At 52.3% G+C, this 21819-nt stretch overlaps 2 protein-coding genes across 4 annotated transcripts in view; one reads left to right on the forward strand and one right to left on the reverse strand.

Annotated features, from left to right (window-relative positions):
- The window catches only part of Dnah11 (dynein axonemal heavy chain 11), a 260465-nt gene extending 249200 nt beyond the window's left edge, over positions 1-11265 (forward strand). For both annotated transcript variants that reach the window (XM_055607564.1, XM_055607563.1), the window contains 6 exons: positions 3254-3496; positions 6449-6631; positions 6705-6820; positions 9405-9517; positions 9929-10069; positions 10963-11265. In XM_055607564.1, the coding sequence (XP_055463539.1) occupies positions 3254-3496; positions 6449-6631; positions 6705-6820; positions 9405-9517; positions 9929-10069; positions 10963-11210 (1044 nt within the window). In that variant the 3' untranslated portion in view covers positions 11211-11265. The remainder of the gene's footprint in view (positions 1-3253; positions 3497-6448; positions 6632-6704; positions 6821-9404; positions 9518-9928; positions 10070-10962) is intronic.
- Cdca7l (cell division cycle associated 7 like) overlaps positions 10874-21819 on the reverse strand; it is a 30762-nt gene continuing 19816 nt past the window's right edge. Inside the window, exons 3-10 of one of the 2 annotated variants that reach the window (XM_055607566.1) lie at positions 18912-19040; positions 16655-17005; positions 15343-15414; positions 15073-15243; positions 14405-14530; positions 13481-13630; positions 12411-12547; positions 10874-11993 (exon numbers count right to left, since the gene is read on the reverse strand). In XM_055607566.1, the coding sequence (XP_055463541.1) occupies positions 11975-11993; positions 12411-12547; positions 13481-13630; positions 14405-14530; positions 15073-15243; positions 15343-15414; positions 16655-17005; positions 18912-19040 (1155 nt within the window). In that variant the 3' untranslated portion in view covers positions 10874-11974. Of the gene's footprint in view, positions 11994-12410; positions 12548-13480; positions 13631-14404; positions 14531-15072; positions 15244-15342; positions 15415-16654; positions 17006-18911; positions 19044-21819 lie in introns of both variants that reach the window. The other variant, XM_055607565.1, reaches the window with a different exon arrangement.

The following is a 21819-nucleotide window of genomic DNA, read 5'->3' on the forward strand; positions in this document are numbered from 1 at the left end:
GGCTTAGTTGGTCCACCAGTCTCTGCAGGACCCCTGGGCCCAGATTTTTTGGCTTTGTTGCTCTCCTTGTGGGGCTCCTGTCCCCTCCAGGTCTTTCTATCTCCCCCTTCTTCCATAAGACTCCCTGTGCTCTGTCCAAGGTTTGGCTGTGGGTCTCAGCATCTGCTTTGATCTCCTGCTGGGTGGAGTCTTTCAGAGGACATCTATGGTAGGCCCCGGTCCTGTTCCCTCTCTTCTGATATCTATCTTGTTTGTCATTCTGAATGAGAATTAAGATTCCTCATGGAGAAGATCTAGACCCCTGCTCAGATGTAGCCCATGGGCAGCTCAGTTTCCATGTGGGTTTCCTCATAAGGGGAGAAGGGGCTTTCCCTGACATGAAATATGTTGCCTGCTCGTTGATCACCTCCCCCTGGCCAATCGGCCTTATCAGGCCACAGAGGAAGAGGACCCAGGCAGTCCTGATGAGACCTGATAGACTAGGGTCAGATGGCAGGAGAGGAGTTCTGCCCCTCTCAGTAGACTAGGGGAGGGGCATAGGGAAAGAGGGAGGAAGGGTGGAGCCAGAAGGAGACAAGGGTGGAGGCTATAATCGGGATATAGAGTGAATAAATTATAAAACCTTTTTTAAAATTTTTAAAAAATGAAAAGAAAGTACAGGCTTGCCACAGTGGTATCTGTCTATAATCCCAGCACTTGGGAGGCAAGACTGGAACAGGAGTTAGAGGCTACGTAGCAAGACCTTATCTAAAAAGAATTAAAGAAACAAACAAATAAATGATAGTGTTTGTTTCAAACTTCATGAGTAAAATGGTCACAGCCTGGCCACTGTGGCTATGAAAGTTTACCAGTCTCCAACACCAAGGCACAGAGCAGGCTGCCCAGACTCGTGGGCTCTGCCCTAGGAGAAGACATGGTTATTTCATACATATCATGGTTTGTCTTAGAGACACAACAACCCACCAAATATCCAAACCTCAGTTCTTTAATAATAAAGTGTCAAGAGGAAAGTGTAGTGTGTAAGACTTGGGCCCACTTAACTTTAAAGACCAATCAACTCCTGTTTTGTTTCTTGTTGTTTTTGCTTGTTTGGTTGGTCTTCGTTTTTTGAGACAGTGTTTCTCTGTGTAGCCCTGGCTGTCCTGGACTCCCTTTGTAGACCAGGCTGGCCTTGAACTCAGAAAGATCTGCCTGCCTCTGCCTCTGAATCCCAGAGTGCTGGGATCACAGGTGTGTGCTACTACACCTGGTTTGTTCCTGTTCCTTTTACGTTAAATTTTTACTTAAGAGAGTGTGTGTGAGCCGGGCTTGGTGGTGCACGCCTGTAATCCCAGCACTCAGGGAGGCAGAAGCAGGCAGATTTCTGTGAGTTTGAGGTCAGCCTGGTCAACAAAGGGAGTCCAGGACAGCCAGGGCTACATAGAGAAACACTGTCTTGAGAAACAAAAACAAACAAGCAAAATGAGTGTGTGAGAAAATAGGCAATGGTGGTGAGTTTAACTCCTATGTGCACGTTAGTTCAGAACATTCTGAGCCTGATAATTTTAAATTTCTACTTTTTATAAGTAAACAGGGAATGATCAAATGGATAGAACAAAATGGGGATGGTGGTGAGGTAATTCCCTTAGTCCCTTCCCCTGGGCACTGGGTTCACATCTGTGTCTGGCACTATGAAAGGGTAAATAATAGGAGAACACTCCGGGTACAAAATGGAAGTATAAATGCTGTACAAACGTCAGAGATGACCCGGACTTCAGAGACAGCAGCTACAGAAAGTCCCCATCAGGTTCACAGGATCTTTACACCATCCAGGACTGTGAGCGTGAGGAGATACAGCCCACTATCACTCAGGTGACACAACAGTGTGGAAAATCATGACTGTTCGTTGCCATGGGCCCCTACCGAGACTCCTATTTCCAAGGTGTTTTGTATTGGGGACCAACCCACATTATTGCATGATTAAATGAAACCCTCTGCAGGCAACAGTGAAGAGACCACTGTAACCAACAGATTTTTCAGAAAATGATTTACCAGGTGGAGGCAAATAAAGTAAAATAAAATAAAATAGCTGAATTGGATGATTAAAAAAAAACAGCATCCCCTTGTACATTTCAATATATGTGTAGACAGAATTCAAGGTACAAGAGACTGGAAGACATCAAAAACTGTTAATGGGGTCTGAACGCAATCCGCTCAGAGATGAATGGAAATAGAGTAGCTAGAATCTTCCAAGCACTCGGCTGTTTGCCCGTAAGTTCTTTGGTCATAGTTTGAAGATTGCTTTCTTATGTGTAGATTTGTTATGTCTGCTCACCTGAGCTGTGTGGAACATACCTCTCTATGTGGAGTGCCTGCCCTTCCTCAGCCCCAGTGAAGCAGATGAGGTAGGGCGGTCATTGCTGTGGCCTTGCAGTCACCAGGGCGCTGAGCACGAGCAGCGGTCGCTGGCTGCCCTGTGGTGCCCGAGGTCCTGGGGAGAGCACCGATGGCGCTCTTAGGATAACATGACCAACAAAAGTCATCCCAACCCTGTAAGGCTCATTTGTGTCCCGTGATCCGAAGCAGTCCTATGTGAGGTGTTACCTTGCGCCTGTTGGCTTTTCAGTGCTGTGATGAGACAGCACCAGGGAGGAAGTCTGGGGTGTTTCAGTCCGCGGTGAACGGGTCCCACGGGAGTACAGCTCCTCTCACAGAAAGAGGAGACAGGGAGGAGCAGGGGACACAATCGTGAAAGGAACACAGGCTGGGACCTACTTCCTCCAACTAAGTGTGCTAGAGTTTCCAGAACTTTCTAAAATGGTGCCATCAGCTCAGGACCCCACGTTTTAACACATGAGCGTGGGGTGGGGCCATTTCCTGCCCCTGGGAAAGTGCAGACCGGCATTACCAGAAAGAGTTCTGAATTAGGGTTAAATTCAAAGCACCTGCTTGGGCAAGCTAACGACCAGACATGTTAATTTCTTCTCTGGGAGATAAGGATACTTGAGAATCAGTTGTTGAAGCCTGTAACACTGACAGGCAGGGATGGTGTAACCACGCTTACTTATTCAAAGCACGTGTGTGCATCACACTTTTCCAAGCACAGTATAGATGACTTTCCCTCAGGGACACGTGTGTCCTCAGTGGTCAGCTCGATGCTAAACACAAGCAGGGCTGGTCATGAAGCATTTCGGAGCCTGGTACCTATAGAGCATCAACGCCGAACTTTCTGCTAGTGTAGCTTTGGGATAACTGGCGCTTCTTTTCATTGGAGATTGAAGGTGAACTCCTGCTGGCCCCAGGATTTGTGGCACCCCCCTACCTGGATTACGCCGGTTACCACCAGTACGTGGACGACATGCTGCCTCCAGAAAGCCCAGCGCTGTACGGCCTCCACCCCAATGCCGAGATAGACTTCCTAACGGCGGCAGCCAGCTCGCTCTTCAGAACTCTGGTGGAGATGCAGCCCAGGAACACAGTGAGCAGTGAGGACCGGGGTCTGTCCACGGGAGCCAAGGTGAGGAGGCCTTCAGTGCTCTCGTCTTAAAGTGTGCTGACCTCAGGTGCCGGTCGTAAGCGTCACCCACACCGACACAAGCAGCCGCCACCCAGATCAAGGTGTGGAACGGTTCCAAAGGCCTGGGATGCACAGACTCCTTGTATGGGTGCCTGTTGCCCCACAGCCACACAGTGACAGGGTTTAGGGCGCTGGGCTCCTGTGACTCCACAGGGCAGTTGTGAGATTCACCTGTTTGTTCAGGTGCCCACGGTTCATTCTTGTTTCGCGTCCTGCCATAGGAATATACCATGTTTATTCCCATGTGGATGGAGGTCTTGTGTGGCTTTTGGGTTTGTTTCACTGTATGACAATCACAACCATGACTGTTCTCACATAATCCTTTGTCGAAAGACAAACATGGACTTCCAAAGGAGTTGATAATATGGCTTCCTCTGTGCTCAAAATGGGATTGCCAGACGCTAGAACTGAGTCTCCGGCTACTCTACCACCTTCAGAATCTGTTAGGGGCAAGCTGTCTTAGTGCTCACGCCGCATTCCTCAGCTGGGTTATGAGTCTCTGATCTCATGCAGATGGCTTCTGGATCTACATATAAAGTAAGCTTTATTTGCTCTGCTTTGTGCTCTCTCTCTCCTCTTTCCTCCCTCCCTCCCTCTGGTTTTGCAAGACAAGCATTTCTCTGTGTAGCCTTGGGTGTCCTGGATTTACTTTGTAGACCAGGCTGGCCTCAAACTCACAGACTCACTCTTTTTCTTACAAACTTGTACTAACTCTTTACTCTACCTGTATGTTCTCTGGCAGATGAGTGGATCACATCATCTCCAAATCTGTAGCTGGCCCTTCACCGTGGTGGGCGGGTGTGGGTGGGGGCACAGGAGGTAGAGCAGCCCACACTTAGGGATGGGTATGTGAAGCCAGAAGACGGCAGATCTTCTCCACACCTCTCCACTTCAGTCCTTCCAGACAGGGGCTCACTTGGGATTGGCAGCCAGCAAGGGTGTGTCTCTGCCTTGTACAGGGCTGGGTTAGCATAGCCATGCCCGGGTTCCTACGTGGCTGCAGAGGTCAACCCTGCGTCTGTGCAGAAAGCATCCTTACCCGCTGGCAATGCTCCAGCCCTGGCCTTCCCTCTTAACCACAGTTTTGGCTGTTACTTTCCTTGTTATATGCTGTTGGAAGATTTTTATTACCACAGAATGATAGAAATGGAAAATGATTTTATATTAAAATCTAATTTCTTCTTAGTGAGACCCCTGAATAGCTCACTCCCCCAAACAATTTTCTTTTGGTAAATTAATCAAGGTGTGCCTGCCAAGGATTCAGGTTATTCATTTGTTAACATCAATTATAATTGTAGTGAAGTCCCAGAATATGGCCATATTTTTTTATTGAACTGTTTTTTGAAATCAGATCATTCATTGACCTACTCATGATTTGAAAGTAACTGTATGTGTTACTGTATCTTATATATACGTATGTAAATATATAAACATCTTTTCTATAAGAATGCTACATCTTCAGCAAGATGAACAAGGAAACATCCCTCCCATGGAAAGAAGCACAGTGTTCATAGAGGCAGAGGGGGTGATAGACACAGCTCAGGGTTTTGTATTTCCAGTCAGGAAACAAAAACTGCAGGACTTTGGGAACAGGAAACAGCACCCAGCCAGGCCAGCAGCTGACAGGCTGGGCTGGTTATTAGGTACCAGACACTTCAGAACATACTTTCCCTGTGCTGTGTAATCTACAGGAGCTTGGAGAGCCATTGGGATCTACTTCAGGGATAAGCTGGGGAAGGGCCAGGGAAGGAAGCAAATGCTGGCCAGTTCTACAGACCCTCTGTCTACCTGTCTGGCTGTTTCACACTGGCTGCCCCTTCCATAGCTGAGTTTAGCTTTCAGAACATGAGACACTCCCTGCTGGCATGTGACAGCAATTCCTAGGCATGACTTTGGGACCACTGAGGAACCTCCAGGCACAGAAGGGTAATGGGAATGCTGCTTGAGGCTAAAGACACGCAGCCCCAACAACTTTTTACTTTCCATTTCTGGCTTTGGAGGCGGGGTCTCAGTACATAACTCAGGCTGGGCTTGAACTCATGATCCTTCTTTCTCAGCCTTGAGAGCTGGAATCACAGGAATGTACCCCTACTACCCGTTTCTAGTAGTCACAGGCTCTCCCTAGCTCACCGAGACTCCACTGACAGTGTACATTTAATTACCATGTACCTATTCTTATCATGTCTGAAGAAACCTTTTCATGCCTTCAAGGCCTTAGTGTCTTGTTTTCTTCTGAACTGATTTGCTGCTCTAGGAATTTCAGGAGAGCGATACAGAGGCTGTAGCAGGAGCTAATGGCCAAAGGCCTCTGGGATTTGTGCCCCCTTTCAAATGAATTTTCACACTCTGCTCTCTCATCTTTATCTCTGCGCACAATGACACTTAGTTGGTGATTCTTACACTCCCTGAAACCTTCCACAGCTGTAATAGCGGGAAGTCCAGGGCTGATGCGGCGGCTCTGAGGAGTGTTTCTGGGCGCTGCCTGGTCTATTCTGAGACTTCAAAAGGCATGATGTGTGGTCACTGTCTTAGTTAGGGTTCCTGCCGCACAGAACCCTGACAGAAAAGGAGAACCTTTAACTGGGGCTACCTGCATTTTGGAGGTTTCGCCTATTTTTGTTATGCTGGGAAGCATGGCTGCCCACAACACGGTTCGAGGAAAGGGCCCAGACTTTTTTGTCTGGATCGGCAGCAGGAAGAGAAGAGACTCTGGGCCTGGCTTGAGAACTTGAAGGCCCTCAGCCCACCCCCAGTGGCACGCTTCCTCCAACAAGGCCACACCTCCTAACAGTGCCACTCCCTAGGAGCCTGAGGTGCCGTTTTCAGTCAAACCACCACAGACACTGAACAAAAACACGAAGTAAAGATTTTTATGTGTTTCAATGTTTTAAGGTTAAAGTTATCGTGGATGACATTTTGGAGAGACTTCCAGAAGAGTTCAACATGGCAGAGATAATGCAGAAGAACCCAAACAGAAGCCCGTATGTTCTCGTTTGCTTTCAAGAGTGCGAGAGGATGAACTCTCTCACCCGAGAAATCCGCGCATCGCTTCAGCAGTTAGACCTAGGTTTGAAGGTAAGTGCACACGTGGGGAAGAGCCGGGGTGTCACCGCCCTGGTCTTCACGGTGGCCCTCCTCTCTGTGACAGGGAGAGCTGACCTTATCTCCGGACATGGAAGCGCAGCTGTTGGCCCTGAGCTATGACCGCGTCCCAGACACGTGGAACAAACTGGCTTATCCATCCACCTACGGCCTGGCCCAGTGGTAAGCAACCATCTCTACTGCCATCAGCAGGGGCTCCCCAATGTCCTGTGAGAACCCCTGCTACACGACCATCACCCCAAACTCTACTACTAATTTAACCCAAGTCCCTGTGCTCCAAAAGCAAGTCGGTTAGGCCAAGATTCAAATTCTCCCTTACTAGGTAACTGCTCTCTGACACAATACCTGAAATTCCGTCTACATTTTTTTTCATCTGAAAAAATGTAAACAAAATTTGCTCACTTGTTTAAGTTCCTAGAAGTGACTTGAGTTTGCCTGTTGGCCTTTTATTCCCTTTATTTTCCAAAGAATCATTGCTAGCGCACTCACAGATGACTTTGGACAGCCAGCGTCAGAAAGACATTGCAGAAGGATAGAGTTTAAGTCCAGCTGCTCTGAGGCCTTGGTAGACGAGTCAGAAAGCAACACAGGACCGTCTGTTCCTTTTCTGTTCCTGTTCTTGGACCTGTATTTTTTCCTCAAATGGTATCAATCTGAAAGGCGCCATTAGAACTCCAAATGACGGCACAGCTGGACCCTGCCTTTTGGTTTCTTTTCCTGCTGTGAGAGGAAGGTGGGTTGTTTCAGCTCACGGTTCCAGGCACAGTCCATCAGGCACAGGCGAGCCTTGAGATAGCCAGCAACAGCAACAGTCACTCAGCTCCATCACCATTTATCCAGTAGAGAGCCTGACTCAGAGCATGAGGTCATCCACATTCAGAGCAGGTTTTCCCACATCAATTAACCTAATAGAGATAACTGCTGAGCAGGCACTCCCCAAGGCTAAATAAACCCACAGGTGTGCCCACAGGCGTGTCTTCCTGTTATCCCAGACTCTGTTCACAGTTAGCAGCCTTACAGTCCCGTCCCCCCCCCCCCCCCCGCACTGGAGGCTGGCTGTGGGGGATGGGTGCTGCTGCCTCCTTGCTTTCTGAGATTAAGCACTGAACAAAGCAGCTCAGGAGGAAGAAGGAAGGGCTCGCTGCAGCGGGCGGTTTTGGGTAGCAGCCTGTCTCTGAGCAGCATTTCCTCTGCGCAGACTCGGAGGCAGGAACTGAAGGGAAAACACAGAGAGACCTTCTTACCAGCTTCCCCTCACTCACACACTCAGGCCCTCCCACTAGGGCTGACGGGTGTGTCCCACAGTGGGCACACCTACATTAAGCAGCAGTCACGACAGCGCCCGACAGGCGCGGCCACAGGCCAGCCTGACCAAGGCTGGTCTTCATGTTTCCCATCTCGCTGCTGACTCTAGATGGATCAGGTTGGGAACGGGGTGTGAGCACAGGGACCGAGCAGCCACGCGGCCTCCCAAGGACTGCAGAGAACCACCCAGGAGAGCGAGCACAACCTCCACGGCGGAAACACCAACTCTGCAAGAGCTGGTTATGCACGCCCAGAAATGGAGGATTTACAGTTAGCTTTCATGATTGATGGTGTCTCTTTGGGCTTTTTGCCACCATCTTACTTTATGCTGTCTAATTTGTGTAGTTTTTCCCAGGTTCTGTTTCTAACTTGCTGGTTTCGTAGTTTTCTCTGTTGTGCACTTACCAGAGAGGGCCCTTTCCATACTAAACACTACCTAAACCGACACTTCCAGAGAGCTCCAATTACACCTCCAAGCACGAGCTGCCTTATTTATCTTTTTGTTGTTTTATTGCTGTTTGCTCAGAAATGCTTTTCCTATCTTGTTCTGAAGTTTTTTTTTCTTTTTCACATAATGAGGGCTGGAAAGATGGCTCAGTGGTTAAGAGTACTGACTGCTCTTCCAGAGGACATGGGTTCAATTCCCAGCACCCACATGGCAGCTCACAACTGTAACTCCAGGATCCAGTACCCTCCGTACATGCAGGCAAAACATCAATGCCCATAAAACAAAAATCACACACACACACACTCTGAAGGCATCAGAGTCTTTGGAACTGGAGCTACAGACAGGGCTATGTGCTGTCATGTATGTGCTAGGAACTGAACCTAGGTCCTCTAAGAGAGCAGCCAGGTGCTTTCACTTCCTGAGCCGTCTCTTCAGGGTCCTCCCTCCACGCCCTCTGAACCTTAACGTTTCTTTTCACCCTAAGACCCATTAACACCGGCAGTTTTTTTCCTGCCAGGATGTAGCAGGGGCTGAATATTTTCATCAGAAGCCTTTACTGTCCTCTTGAAAGTCTGCGTGGGACAAACACTGTCTCCTCTCCTTGTGCCGTCTTTGTCTCTTTCCTAGATACTCTGGTACTGCAGTAGTGATAGGTACGCACAGACACACACCGCTGCATTCTGACTGCACCTACAGAACGGTGCTCTCCACCAACTCTTCAGAAGGCTCTGTATCCATCACCACGCATTTCCAGGAGGGTCTAAGTCACAGCTGTGCCATGGGTGCTGCCCTGTGGTCCAGGGTCTGCTCCTCCCAGTGGTACAGGAATGAGAGCCTCCGCAAGAAACCCGTCCTGCGCAGGGCCCCCCATCAGAGGCGGCTTTTTCCCTTCCTCACCCCACAGTCCCTGAGGCCAGCCGCACCCCCATCCTCCTGGAAGAGATCTGCTTTACTAAAGACCAAGTTTCTTTCTTCCTACCTCCCACTGCTCAGGTTTAGCGACCTCCTCTCACGCTGCCGGGAGCTGGAGACCTGGACTCAAGACCTCGCCCTCCCGGCTGTTGTGTGGCTTTCTGGCCTCTTCAACCCTCAGTCCTTCCTGACAGGTACGGCGGGTGAGCGAGGCGGCTGGGTGAGCAAGGAGGCCTCGCTCCTGGCAGAAGGCCTGCCTGGCTTTACCTTGGCGGCATCCTGCCCTTCTTCTCTGGTCTTCAAATAATCATTACAAATGAGGGGGAGCACCTGGAGAACATTCAGCTGGGAAGGAGCACGCCCCAGGGACAGCCGCAGAGGGGCCATGTCCTGGCGGAAGTCCGCCCTTCACACTGCCACACGGAAGGCACACAACACAGGGCAGTGGCTGCTCTGCTAGGTCCCAGTTTGTGACCGCAAGGACGAACTGGTCCTGCACGCCTGTTTGCCCAGCCTCACGCTAAGTGCAATGCCCCAGGGGACACCGTTCACCCTCGGGAGGCTGTAACTGGCTTCATCTTCTTTAACTCCTCTTCCTCCTAAAGCCATCATGCAAACCATGGCTCGGAAAAACAAGTGGCCACTGGATAGAATGTGCCTGACCGTTGATGTCACCAAGAAAACAAAGGAGGACTACGGCCACCCTCCCCGAGAGGGGGCATACCTCCACGGGCTGCACCTGGAAGGTGAGTCCCCGAGGACCACGTGCGGGACTGCGCGGGCTGCACGCTGGGCCCGGCCCTCAGCACCAGAATCTCCCCTGGGGTGATTCCTTCCCTCCCTTCACACTACACAGCCAGGTGTGAGTCTGAGCCACGTGGCCCTCAGGGCGACGCGGTCACTCCGACGGCACACGTACCATCAGCTGGCGTTAAAACCTCAGAAGCCTAGGCCCCGAGTGTAATCCAGGGTTCTGCCTTTCACTCCATCAACTCAAAGTCTGCCCTCTGGGTAAGGCTCTCACTGTGGAAGCCAAGGGGCAGCCTTCAGGACCTGCTCGTTCTTCCCGTCTTGATTCTGAGGCAATGTGCGCTCCACACTCAGGGCTGGCTGAGCCTCACGTCCCACACCAATGCATGTGTAGGCATGACACACGTTCCCCTCTGGCTTTCTACACGGCCAGCTAACTCAGGCTGCCGACCCTTTCAGCCCGAGCCCCTGCCTTCCGCTTCTAACCGCTCTCAGAAAGCTGCTCTGGTCCCACTTCTGGCTCTTCCCACCCCGACGGCGCCCCTGGTGCTGTGAGTCTGTGTGTGCGGGCAGCCTCTGTGGGGGGCGCTCACGCTGAAGCACACGCTGCCAGGTCACTCAAGGCTGCGTAGGGAACGGGCACCTGGACTTTTCCCAGCTCGTAAGCTCAGGGAGAGAGTGCTAGAACAGCGTTTCTTGCACTTCCCAGTTACTGTGACGGGTTTGAGTGTGTTTGAGATGTGACCTATAAAAGCTTAAACCACCGAACGTCTCAACCATACAAGGATGCCACGACGGGACGGTGTGGTGAGTGGAACATTTATTGCATGAACCGACTAGCGCACTGGTCCCGACAAGCCTGGTGACACAGCTGCTGTTTCCGCCACAGGCGCCAGATGGGACACCCAGGCCGGAGCCCTCGCCGACGCCCGCCTTAAGGAGCTCACGTCCACGATGCCAGTCATCTTTGCCAAAGCCGTACCCTCGGAGAGAGAGGACACGAAGCAGACCTACGAGTGCCCCGTTTACAAAACCAGGGCGAGAGGCGTCACCTACGTGTGGACTTTCCGGCTGAGGAGCAAGGAGAGGGCGGCGAAGTGGGTGCTGGCAGGCGTGGCTCTGCTGCTGGAAGCCTGAGCCCCGTGACTTACAGCGCCCGCGGCAGCCTGGCAGTGAGCGCTTAGTAACAGGGACGGACATGCTTTCCTTAGAGAATTTGTCTCTGGAGACACCAAACAACCAGAACCAACCAGACATTAAACGCCTATCCCGACACCCACATACAACGCTGTGGCTTATCTCTTACGTTTCCAAGACAGCGCAGTGGGGGTCCATAGAGAGGAACATCTCTAAAAATGTAAAAACACAGAAGCAGCAGGCTCCAGGCAGGTCCTGAAGGAGGCAGGCAGACAGAGGCCTCCAGCAGCCTTTGCCATAGAGGACCCTTCCTCCCAGCGTGTGGCTAATTGCACTTGGTAATTTACAGGAACATTCTTCAGTATAAACTTCTAAGGGCCAAGAATTCAGGATGGGAGCAGAATAAACTATCAGGCGTGGGCTGTGTCACTCGGGGGGGGGGGGGTCTGACCGGCCTCAGCTGCTGGACAAGGCATAGCTTCCCTGAGCCTGCACTCTGCCCGTTCACTGTGCTCTGACTTCTTCAGCAGGTGCCTGTAACAATACAGGCCTATCGGGTGTGGACACAGACTTCTCTGCTTCACCCTTTTCCTGAGAAATCTTTTCACGCATATAAACATTTTCTTTAAAAAAATAGTATTAAAAGCAGAAAATTCTAGAAAACGAGGGTCTGTGAAGTTGGGCCCAAAGGCTCGGCACAAATGGCAGACACGTCCTGCGGGATCCGGCCGGTAAGTGTGAGCGGTCCTGGTCCTCACTGTGGTCTACAGCTGCTTCTGTAGGCTGAACGACAGGCGGAGAAGTGTCTGTGACAGCTTGCCAGACACAGCGTGAGGCAGCACACGGGCCGAGACGACCCCAAACACCCCGGGGACACCCGATGCTCTGGTCAGGCCCTTCACAACCCGACAGTTTGCAAACATCACTGCCCCACGTCTCCGCTCTTCAGGCCGTGGAGGCCGGAGCGTGTGAGCGTGTGTGTGTTCTTTCTCAGGCAGGTCCACGTCACTGGTTTTACACCGCAAGTGGAACGCTGGTTTGGGCCCCTGTGAAGTTGAGGACTCTAAAGAGAGGAGTCTGGCCCGAGCCTCTCTGGTACCACTGAGGACAGAATGGACGGACCCCAGGGTGGTTTCTACAGTACGCTACAGAGAGAACACCGGCCGGGGGCCCCGCTCCCGCACGCGGCTGGAGACTCACCTCTCCAGGTACTCCTTCACGTTGCCGTAGCCGTAGAACTTGGCCAGGTGGATGAGGATGCCGGTGGCGCAGCGGCCATCTCGCTTCCGGCAGTAGCTGCAATTGCAGATCCCACGGCATGGAGGGCAGGTCCACTCCTAGGAGGGGGGAGAGCATTAGCGAAGTACTCTCCAGTCAGGGTGTCTGGGGACCCTGCCCACGCGTGTCCCTCCAGCCTCACAGGGAGCCAGCAGCACTGACCACCCACATCAGAGAGACGAGGCGACGCATCTGACCCAGACACACCCCTGAGCTCCGGGACTACAGGTCGCACACACATCAGTTATTACTTCAGGAGTCCAGGTTGGTACAAGACCAAGACAAGGATTCCAGCTCCCGACACATAACTGCCATGTTAAATCACTTAGCCAAAACGGTATGTCAGGAGTGGGGAGAGCGCACATCCACACCCATGACCTCTGCAGAGGGGCGCAGACGGTGACCGCCGAGCACACCCCAAGGGGGCAGCCCTCGGGGGCAAGACTTCCATGCCATGAAGGTCTCAAAGGGGCATTCCACAGGGATCTGAGGCAGAAACGGTCAAGTGCACACCTCAAAAGGTGTGCTGGTAGGGAAGGCCGGAGTCCGCCCAGAACACAAGGCAAATGTCCAGGTGTGATGGCGTGACCAGGCAGACAGGACCCCGGGGTGCACCAGAGAGTCTAGCTTAATGCCTGGGCCCTGAGCCAACGAGGGCCTCTATGGAAGAGTTCACATGGAGGCTGCCCGCTGGCCTCTCTATGCAGGTGTGCAGTTACAAAATGCGCTGGCGACAAACCGTGTTAGCGGGCATTAGGCCAAAGTAGGTGAAGTGACGTCACTGGCGGAGAAGAAAGAAACAGGATCCTACTGAGGCAAACCGCTAGACACACACATCCAGACACCGACACCCAGCTGTCACCATCCGGTCCCCCTCCAGGAGGGAGCCATGCTTCACTTCCCCACTGTCAGGAGGAGAAGCGAAGAGCCCCGAGGGGCCCAGGCCGGCGTGCCCACACCCAAGGTCCAGAGCAAACACACACTGCTCCTACCGGGTCCAGCAGCGCGGTCCGCACATCCTCGCCATAGCGGTTGCGCAGGCATGGCCCGCAGAATTGTCCGCGAACCCCGCCGCAGCTCTGGTTCCGGCACACCGTCTTCGTGTCGATGGTCTTCTGCCGGCACTGATGGCACGTGTTTCCCTAGGGAGAGGGAGCCAGATGGGAGCGGGCCTCACGATGTGGACACCCATGCAGAGGTTACCAGACACCCTAGGGAGAGCAAGCGAGCGAGGTGGGGGTGGCCTCACGTGTGGGCGCCCATCCAGAGGTTCCCACACACCCTAGGGAGAGCGAGGCAGGTAGAGGTGGGAGAGCGAGCGAGGTGGGGGTGGCCTCACGTGTGGGCGCCCATTCAGAGGTTCCCACACACATCCTCGAGGAGAGGCGCACGGCCTCAGCCCCAGAAGCTAGCGGGGTTGTGAGCAGGATCAACCCTGTGAGCACACCTCCACTCCGAGCACTCCCATTCTCGGCCCAGAGAAGTGCCGCGGGCACGAGGCTGCTCAAGGCCGCAGAGGGAACCAGCAATCGGGAACATACACGGACCCAAGAAAACCTCAAGAAGGGTCGGCAAAACCCCAGGGGGGACTAGGGCGGTGAGCCCCAGACAGCGTGACTCGCTCTCTCTCCTGCTGGTGGCCTGGATGCCCTCAGGGTGGAATCTCGCTCTGAAAGGTTGGCAATCCCACTGACAGTCACCATTTTAAGCGGAGTTAAACAAAGGAAAAGGATGCGGAGCACAAGGCCTAAGGAGAAAGTCGAAGCTAACACACAACACACACACTCTCTGGTCTTCCAGGACACGGCCCAGGAGGCCGCTCCCTGAGCAGGCCCCGTGCTCGGCGGCCTGTGCGGTCAGGCCCCTCCTGAGTGCTGGGCTCCGAGGGAGCACACCTTCGCCGCGCCGCCACTCACCAGCACCTTATCGTACACTTTATCGCGCACGGTTACGGCGATGTTTCCCAAGTCTTCCTCGGTGACGCTCTTCACTGAGCGGAAAGACGAGACTCGGGGGCGTCGGCTGTACTTCTGGCATTTCCCCTGGGGGTGAAAAACAGGAGAACCTGGCACAGGCATCCAGAACCAACAACCAGAACACCGCAAGGGTGCTTGGAGACGGGAGGCTGCCCATGTCTCTCGGCTGTGCGGCCGTCTGCTGGCCTGCACCCCCAGCCAAGCCCCCAGGAGGGCAACAGCAGTAAGTGACACAGGAAAACAGCCAGGAGCACCTGCAGGTGGCTCCCACCTTTCCCCTCTTCCCGGACAGCTACTCCTGACCCAGACAATCGGGAACAGCCACAAAGCCAGTGTGGCTGCTGCTGCTGCAGAGCTGGCTCACAGCCCGGCCCCCTGCACGCTGGGCAAGTGTGCACCCCGAGCCACCCCAGCGCCTCAGGTTAGACGAAGAGTGTCAGCGTGAAGCAGCTGAGCCCAGGGTCTTCTCAACACATGTCCCCACAGGACCATGGTGGAAACTGAGGCTCTCGGGCTGGAGGTTGGCGGACCGGAGCCTACAGGGCAGCCGGCCTGGTGTGGTGAAATGCTCGCAGCCCGGGGGCTTTTGCTCACTCGTCAATGCTCACCCCACTAATCGTCCTCCTCCTCCGGAAACTGCAGAGCTCTTCTGAGAGCCTGCTGGCCGACAAGGTGAAGTTCTCCAGGGCAAACTTCTCCGGGGGGCGTGCGCTCCGGGCTGGGTTCACGCGCCGCGTGATCTGGCCGTCGGAGAAGGCCCGCCGTGCCGGTCTCCTCCTCTAAAACCAAGGGCACAGACAGGCATGTGGCTTCCCTCCACCAGAAGGCACTGGTTCCTACAGAGCCGGGCCAGCCTGAGAGACCGGAGTCCCACTTACAGACGCTGACGGCGGGGTCTGCACAGGGAAGAAGTCCGGCACCGAGTTCAATTCCGCCAACAACTGCGCCAGCTAAGGTGCGGAAGAAAAGAGGAGCCAATGTCTGTCAGTCAGGGGGGCAGGTCTGCGATCACCAACTCCCACGAACCTCCCAGCTCCCTGACTGTGAACAGCCTCGTGTCAGAGTCCACTTCCTGAGTAAGAGGCCGACAGCACTGCTCCTGAGTCCACAGCGTGCCATTCCTCACGGGCACAAGGACAGAACACGGGAAGACGTGTTTGTCTTGCATGTTTGGGTCCCAGGTTCTACCACCATCAGTAGTGTGACCTGGCAGGTATCTTACAAACACGAAACTCCAACATCGGCGTGTCTAAAGAAGTTTGGCTAACGACTCTTAGAGTTTCCAAAGCAAACACAACACTTGCTGGGCCTTGGCGGGGCACACACCATAATCCCAGAGCCAGGATGTGGAGGCAAGAGGACCAGGAGCTGGTGACCAGGAGGCCCCGTGTCTCAAAAAGCCCTACCTCCATACACAAATCAGTCACTCTCCCCAAACAAAGCCGAGTGCCTAGCAACAGCCAGCACTGCCAAGCAGACACTCTGATCAGTGTTCCCTTTCAGATGCACGGAAACAGGACACAGGAAGAAGGACCGAGTGTAACACAGATACAGGCAGACAGAGGCGAACACTTCCTTTAGCCGGGCTCGCCCGTCTTTGACAAGATCCCCCTCGGTATACTGCTTCCTTAACTTAAGGCCTGTGTATACACTGGCCCTACACTGTGGTCTTTTAAAAGGAGGGATAAAACACAACTGGCAGAATTTCTTTTAATTCTGCCAGCGTAAAATTAAGAGGAAAAGAATGACTTTCAGTGATTAAGGTGAGCTGCTGGCCAATAGAAAAACCCCAAACACACGTAACAAAGCCACCCACGGCGCTCTGGGTGAGCTGCCCGGGCCATCACTAACTAGAACATGCAGACCTCTCTCCCTCAGATGTCGTCTCTGAGGAATGGCGCCCAGACACGGCCTGTCTGCTGGCCATGTCAGTTCTCCCTGCTGGGACGGTACAGCTGTGAGGCTCGCTCCTCTCCAGCGCTCTGCCAGCTCAGAACGTAGCACGCTGTACGGTGAGCAGCAGCAGCCTGCCTCCTCAGAGCAGCGAAAAATGGTCCTTGAGTCTTTTTGCTCACAAACCAGAGCCGAGCGTGGAACAGATGTGCCCCAGTACACTCCCCCCAGAGAGCAACACTGAAGAAGCTCCGGTCCCGGCCGCTGGCGGGGTCCCGGCCCGCGGCACTGGCTTACCATGGCCTTGTTCTCTTTGATATTCATGGCCCTCTTCAACAGAGCATCCGAATGCTCCCGGCTCTCGGCCTTGGAGTCATCCTCGGACTCAGAGGCCGAGTCTTCCTTTTCCTTGGCCTGTCTGAAGCCTTTCTCTCTTCCAAGATCAGGCTTCCTGTCCAGCACGTGGGAGCTATTTCTATCTGGTGTTTTTGCCATTTTTTTGGTGGGGAACTGAAAGGCTACTCGAAGACCAAAACTGCTTCTCGTGGGCCTGCCTCTTCTGGGTACTGCCTCCTCTTCATCATCTTCCTCCTCGTCACTCAGCACAGGGTAAGCTCTGTCACTGTCACTCAGCTCCAACTCCACACACTAAGGAACAAACAGACAGAAGGGTGAAGACGTCTCCAACCACCTACCAAAATAAACCCAACAACTGTGTTTGAAGCTATTCTGGCTGAGGACAGGTCAGACTTTGCTCTGCCACAAATTCCTGCCTCACCCGGTAGATGCAAAGCAACAACAAAACAAAACAAAGGAACAAAAAAACCTGATCTTGAAACCCTCAAACTGTGAGCCACCCAATGAACCCTGTCTCTTTGAAAGTTCATTCTCAGGCACCATGTTCCAGTGACGGAAAGCTGACTAACATTTTCTTCACTCAGTGTATTCTCTAATCAAGTTTGTGAGTGGCCTACACTGAATTATATATATATATATATATATATATATATATATATATATATATATATATATATGTACATGAATTAAGTATACACAGGCCACAGCTGATCTAAGTATACAGACTCTAAGGAAGAGGGGCTTTGGGAGCAATTTACTTTCCCTCCTTAGAAACAGAAACCCCCTAATTTGGAGAAGGAACCTGTCAAGTTCTGCAGCGCTAACTGTCTTGAGGCAAGAGTCTGAGGCCCCTGGGAAAGAACGCTGGCAGAGAGGGCTGTCCGGGCCTCCCCGCAGGGCAGTGCGGGGTTTCTCGCTGGCACACTCACAATGCAGCGAGGCAGCCAACTACAGGACTTGCCTGCCCTACGTGACACCTGGGGGAAGGAGCGGGCCAGAGAAAGCCACCATTTCTACTGACTGTCCCCCTACAGGCTGTGTCCCAGGCTGTGTAGGATCGGATATCCAACAGACAGGAGCTACATCACCTTACCAGCAGAGGAAGCGGTAGGTTTACCTTTCGATAAATATTCTATTCTTCAGTTAGTGGTAAGTACTTACGCTTTTAGAAACATCTGCTTCATCATATTTTTATGAATAAGTTAAAAATATAAACCTAAAAAATTATAAAGACTTAATCCCATGTGATAGCCAGGACTGGAGCCAAGGCAGAAAAAGCACACTAATGGGAACATGGGTAAAACCCTCCTAAAAGTGTAAATACACTAACACTAACTCTCGTTTTTACAAACATATCACAGTCATGTAAAGGAAGACAAGGTCAAAGCCTACAGCAGTTCTGCAGTCTAGCTTCCTAACTTTACAATTCGAAAACTACCCCAATAAAACATTTCTAACAGTCTGCTGTGGTGGCTCATGCTCCAGCTCCTGGAAGCTGATACAGAAGGAAAGCCACCATGTTTAGGTCCAACCTGGGCTATGGTGTGAGATTTTACTGCAAACATCACCACCACCACACCACCAAGGCAGTGACCACCTGAGACTGAAATGCTAGTGTGTGAAAACTAATTAACCTCAATAAATGAAATAAAAAAAAATCCTCAAGGAAGCCTTTTCCCAGTGCAGGACCGAGGGGAAACTCCCCAGGCCCCTGGCAGACCTGAGTCACCTTTACAGTTAGCAAAACTCAAACCAGGAGGCACATGCTTCCCAGTTTGCTCCATTACCCGCTTTCACCAAATTAGCCCCTAGCCTAGGAATGTGACTTCACACTCAACAAGACACAACTTGATAGAACGCTGCTACTGCAAGATATATGGAACAGACAAAAGAAGCTGAACAGGAAGCTGCTATAAACCGGTAAGTCGATGAAGACACCTGAGACAGGCCCTGAGCACCGGGCAGGAGATGGCCCGTCAGGCGTCAAGGAGAGGCGTGTGCCCGTGGGCCAGGCAGGACCAGCTCCACAGAGGGCCTTCTGTATTATTTGGCTTCTATTACAAAACAAAACAGAAGACAACAACAGCAAAACAAACCATCTCTCCATTTGTCAAGTAGCCTCTCAGGAGGAAAAGGACAGTCAGGACCAGGAAAATGCAGCTGCACCCTCCTTCACATGGGCCTTCACTGCTGTTACCTCTGAGTTACTGCTGAGCTTCAGCTCGCTCTCTGTAAATCCTTCGAAGTCTTCTGCTTCTGAATCCGTATCCTCAATGAAAATCCTCCTGAGCTCTTTTGTGAAGTATTTGGAACGGAAATGCACATTCTGCTAAATTGAAAAATACACCTTAAAGCGACTCAGAATCCCAGTGCTCTGGGAGGAGGGAGGTAAAGGCTGAGGCAGGATTCCCACCCTGGACAGGGCAGAGCAAAACCCTGTCAAAAAACAAGCTACCACAACTGGGCACAGTGGCACACTCCTTTAATCCCAGCACACAGAGGCAGAGGCAGAGGCAGGCGGAGCTCTCTCTGAGTTTGAGGCCAGCCTGGTCTACAGAGTTAGCTCTAGGACAGCCAGGGCTACACAGAGAAGCCCTGTTAGGGGGTGGGGGGCACGCAACTCCTAGTACCACAACACACTCAGGAATAGAAAGGAAAGGAAGAGTGGTTCCGGGGGTGGCGAGGAGAGCGGAGATCACTAACGGGCAAGGCTTTCCACTGAATGAGAATGTTCTGCACAATAACGCAGACAGCACATGGTCTCCAAACCTTACAGCAGTGAAGACTACAGCCAAGACAGTCTCTGTCAATCCTGTGTCTCAATTTCGTCTGCTATGGCTGCTGAGCACTGATGGTGAGTCTCCTGCCCCGGCCAGCAACAACCAGGCTGCCGGCTTTCCTCCCTCCAGCTCTCTGGAGCGCTGGCCGTGGGTGAGCGTGCATTTCTTCAGACACTGTAGGTTTCTCTATAGGAAGAGCCAAGGCCCTCATACCCTCACCCAGCGCTGGAGACTGGATTTGCTCCATTCCCAATGATACCCACACGGGGAACGGATGGAAGTCTGTGCCCGCCTAACCCCGGAGTTCCCCTCTGCAAGACTGAGGGACAAGCAAAGATGTTCTCCAACAACTTATTTTCTTTGGCACTATTACAAAGACAGAAGGAAGCATAACTCTAAGAGTGTCTGAAAGAAAAGGAGGGAGGAAGAGTGCCCGGCTCAAAGGAGATCCCACAGAGAACTGCAAGATTAAAAACTGCTCCAGGACCCTGTCCCTGTCCCCAGACCCACAGGAGTGGGCCTCATGACACCACATTAGTGTGAGACTGTCTCACGCTGCCTTTTTCTGGCTTTAATTATACACTTCTTCAGACTCCGAGATCATCGGGAAAAACGAATGCAATAGAAATATGTAATAGTGGGAGACTTAGAGGGCGGTGGAGAAAGAGATGCCCACAGCTAGTGCTCTAAGCTTAGGAATGTCGCCTGTGAATTATTATGGGTAACTGGAATGAGTTTTCTCAGAGCATAAATTACTTCCTTCCTTTGTTGTTAGCTGTGGTGCAGCTGCAAAAGAAAAAAAAAGACAAAAGGGAAGTTTATTTAAAGACAAACTCAAACTGTGTTTAAGGGAAGGGGCCAGAGTCAGCTACGCAAGCTGATGCCACGTCTCTCAGCCGGAGAAAATGAGTCACAAGTGTGTGGGTCAGAGGAGCATTAGAGCAGGGCTTAAACCTAACGAAGCGTGGGCCTCGAGAGAGAGATGGCTTGGTGGTTCAGAGCGCCTGCTGTTTCCACAGAGGGTGCAGGTTTGGTTCCCAGCACCCACACGGCAGCTTAGAACCACCTCCAACTCCAGTTTCAAGGGCTCACACACCCCATGCAAGCGGTGCACAGATACACAGGCAGGCAAACACGCAAACTAGAAAGGATCTAAGGAAAAAACAGGTGCAGCAAGGCTGTCTGCAAAGGAAACCCACCAGGCACCCGACTACAGGAAACATCTGGCCAGCCCCTGGGGGCTTTTCTGGGGCAATGGCCTCCAAGCATAAATTCAACAAATGTCCAAAAACCCTGTACAGAGCCTGAAAGAAAATGAGTCACACCTTAGAGTACCAAGTTCCAGCCTCCCAACCTTCCTGGTGATTTTTATCTTAGGAGACAGTGATTGGCCCTGAGAGAATTACAGGACTTTGCTACAACGGCTTAAGAGCCGTTTTCTGTGCGGTCTGCACTGCACAGCCCCGATGGTCAAAGGTCCACCCCGCTCTCGGCAGCACCAAGTAACCAGGATCTCCTATGGCTAACACTGTAAGCGAGAGAAAATACATGGAAAGCAAGTAAGTGTTCTATTCTGACGCTCACATGACATGACAAAGGACTGGGGAGCTGCCCCTCAGTTCGCTGGCACAGCTCCACTCTCCCTCTCTACCTGTGGACACTGAAGGTGTCTGAATCACGGCGGAGCCTAGCCTGAGCTCAGTCCTTCTCCTGACCCCTGCAAGAAGACAGGAGCTGGGTCAAGGGCTGAGTGCTAGGGCAGCTTCAGATAGCACAGATATGAAGGGAGGAGTGTAAGGGCCAACTCTTAGGCACTAGACATGGAGACAGGAGAGAAGCCAACAGTAAGACAGCCGGAAAAACGGAGACCTGGGCGGCCAGGAGAGGGAATATGGTGAGTTTCAGCTTCCCTGAGACAGGAGGGAGAAGCCGGGCTGCAGATCAAGAAAGTCCAACTATCTCAGAGAAAACGCAGGTCACTGATGGCCTTCACCTGGGGAAAGCAACCATACCTAAGACAGAATCCAAGAGAAACTAGCCAAAAGGTACAGGGCCATGCTAGACAACAGCCGCATCTCTTTGTATTGAGAACCAGTTTAGTGTGACTGATTCCTTGAGCTGTGGAAATAAAAACAAGACCAAACAGAGCCGCAAGGCGCGGCCTGCGTGAAAACACAAATGGAGACTGGGACCGCAGGGGAAAGTACATTCAGGGAGGTGGCAGCACCTGGCTTTAATCCTGCACCCCACAGGTAGAAGCAAGTGGGATCTGAGCCAGCCTAGTCTACACAGAGTTCCTAGCCAGCCAAAATGACTTAGTGAGAC

Source organism: Psammomys obesus, unplaced genomic scaffold (assembly GCF_907164565.1).
Source record: "Psammomys obesus unplaced genomic scaffold, mPsaObe1.curated_primary_1811, whole genome shotgun sequence".
NCBI lineage: Eukaryota > Metazoa > Chordata > Mammalia > Rodentia > Muridae > Psammomys > Psammomys obesus.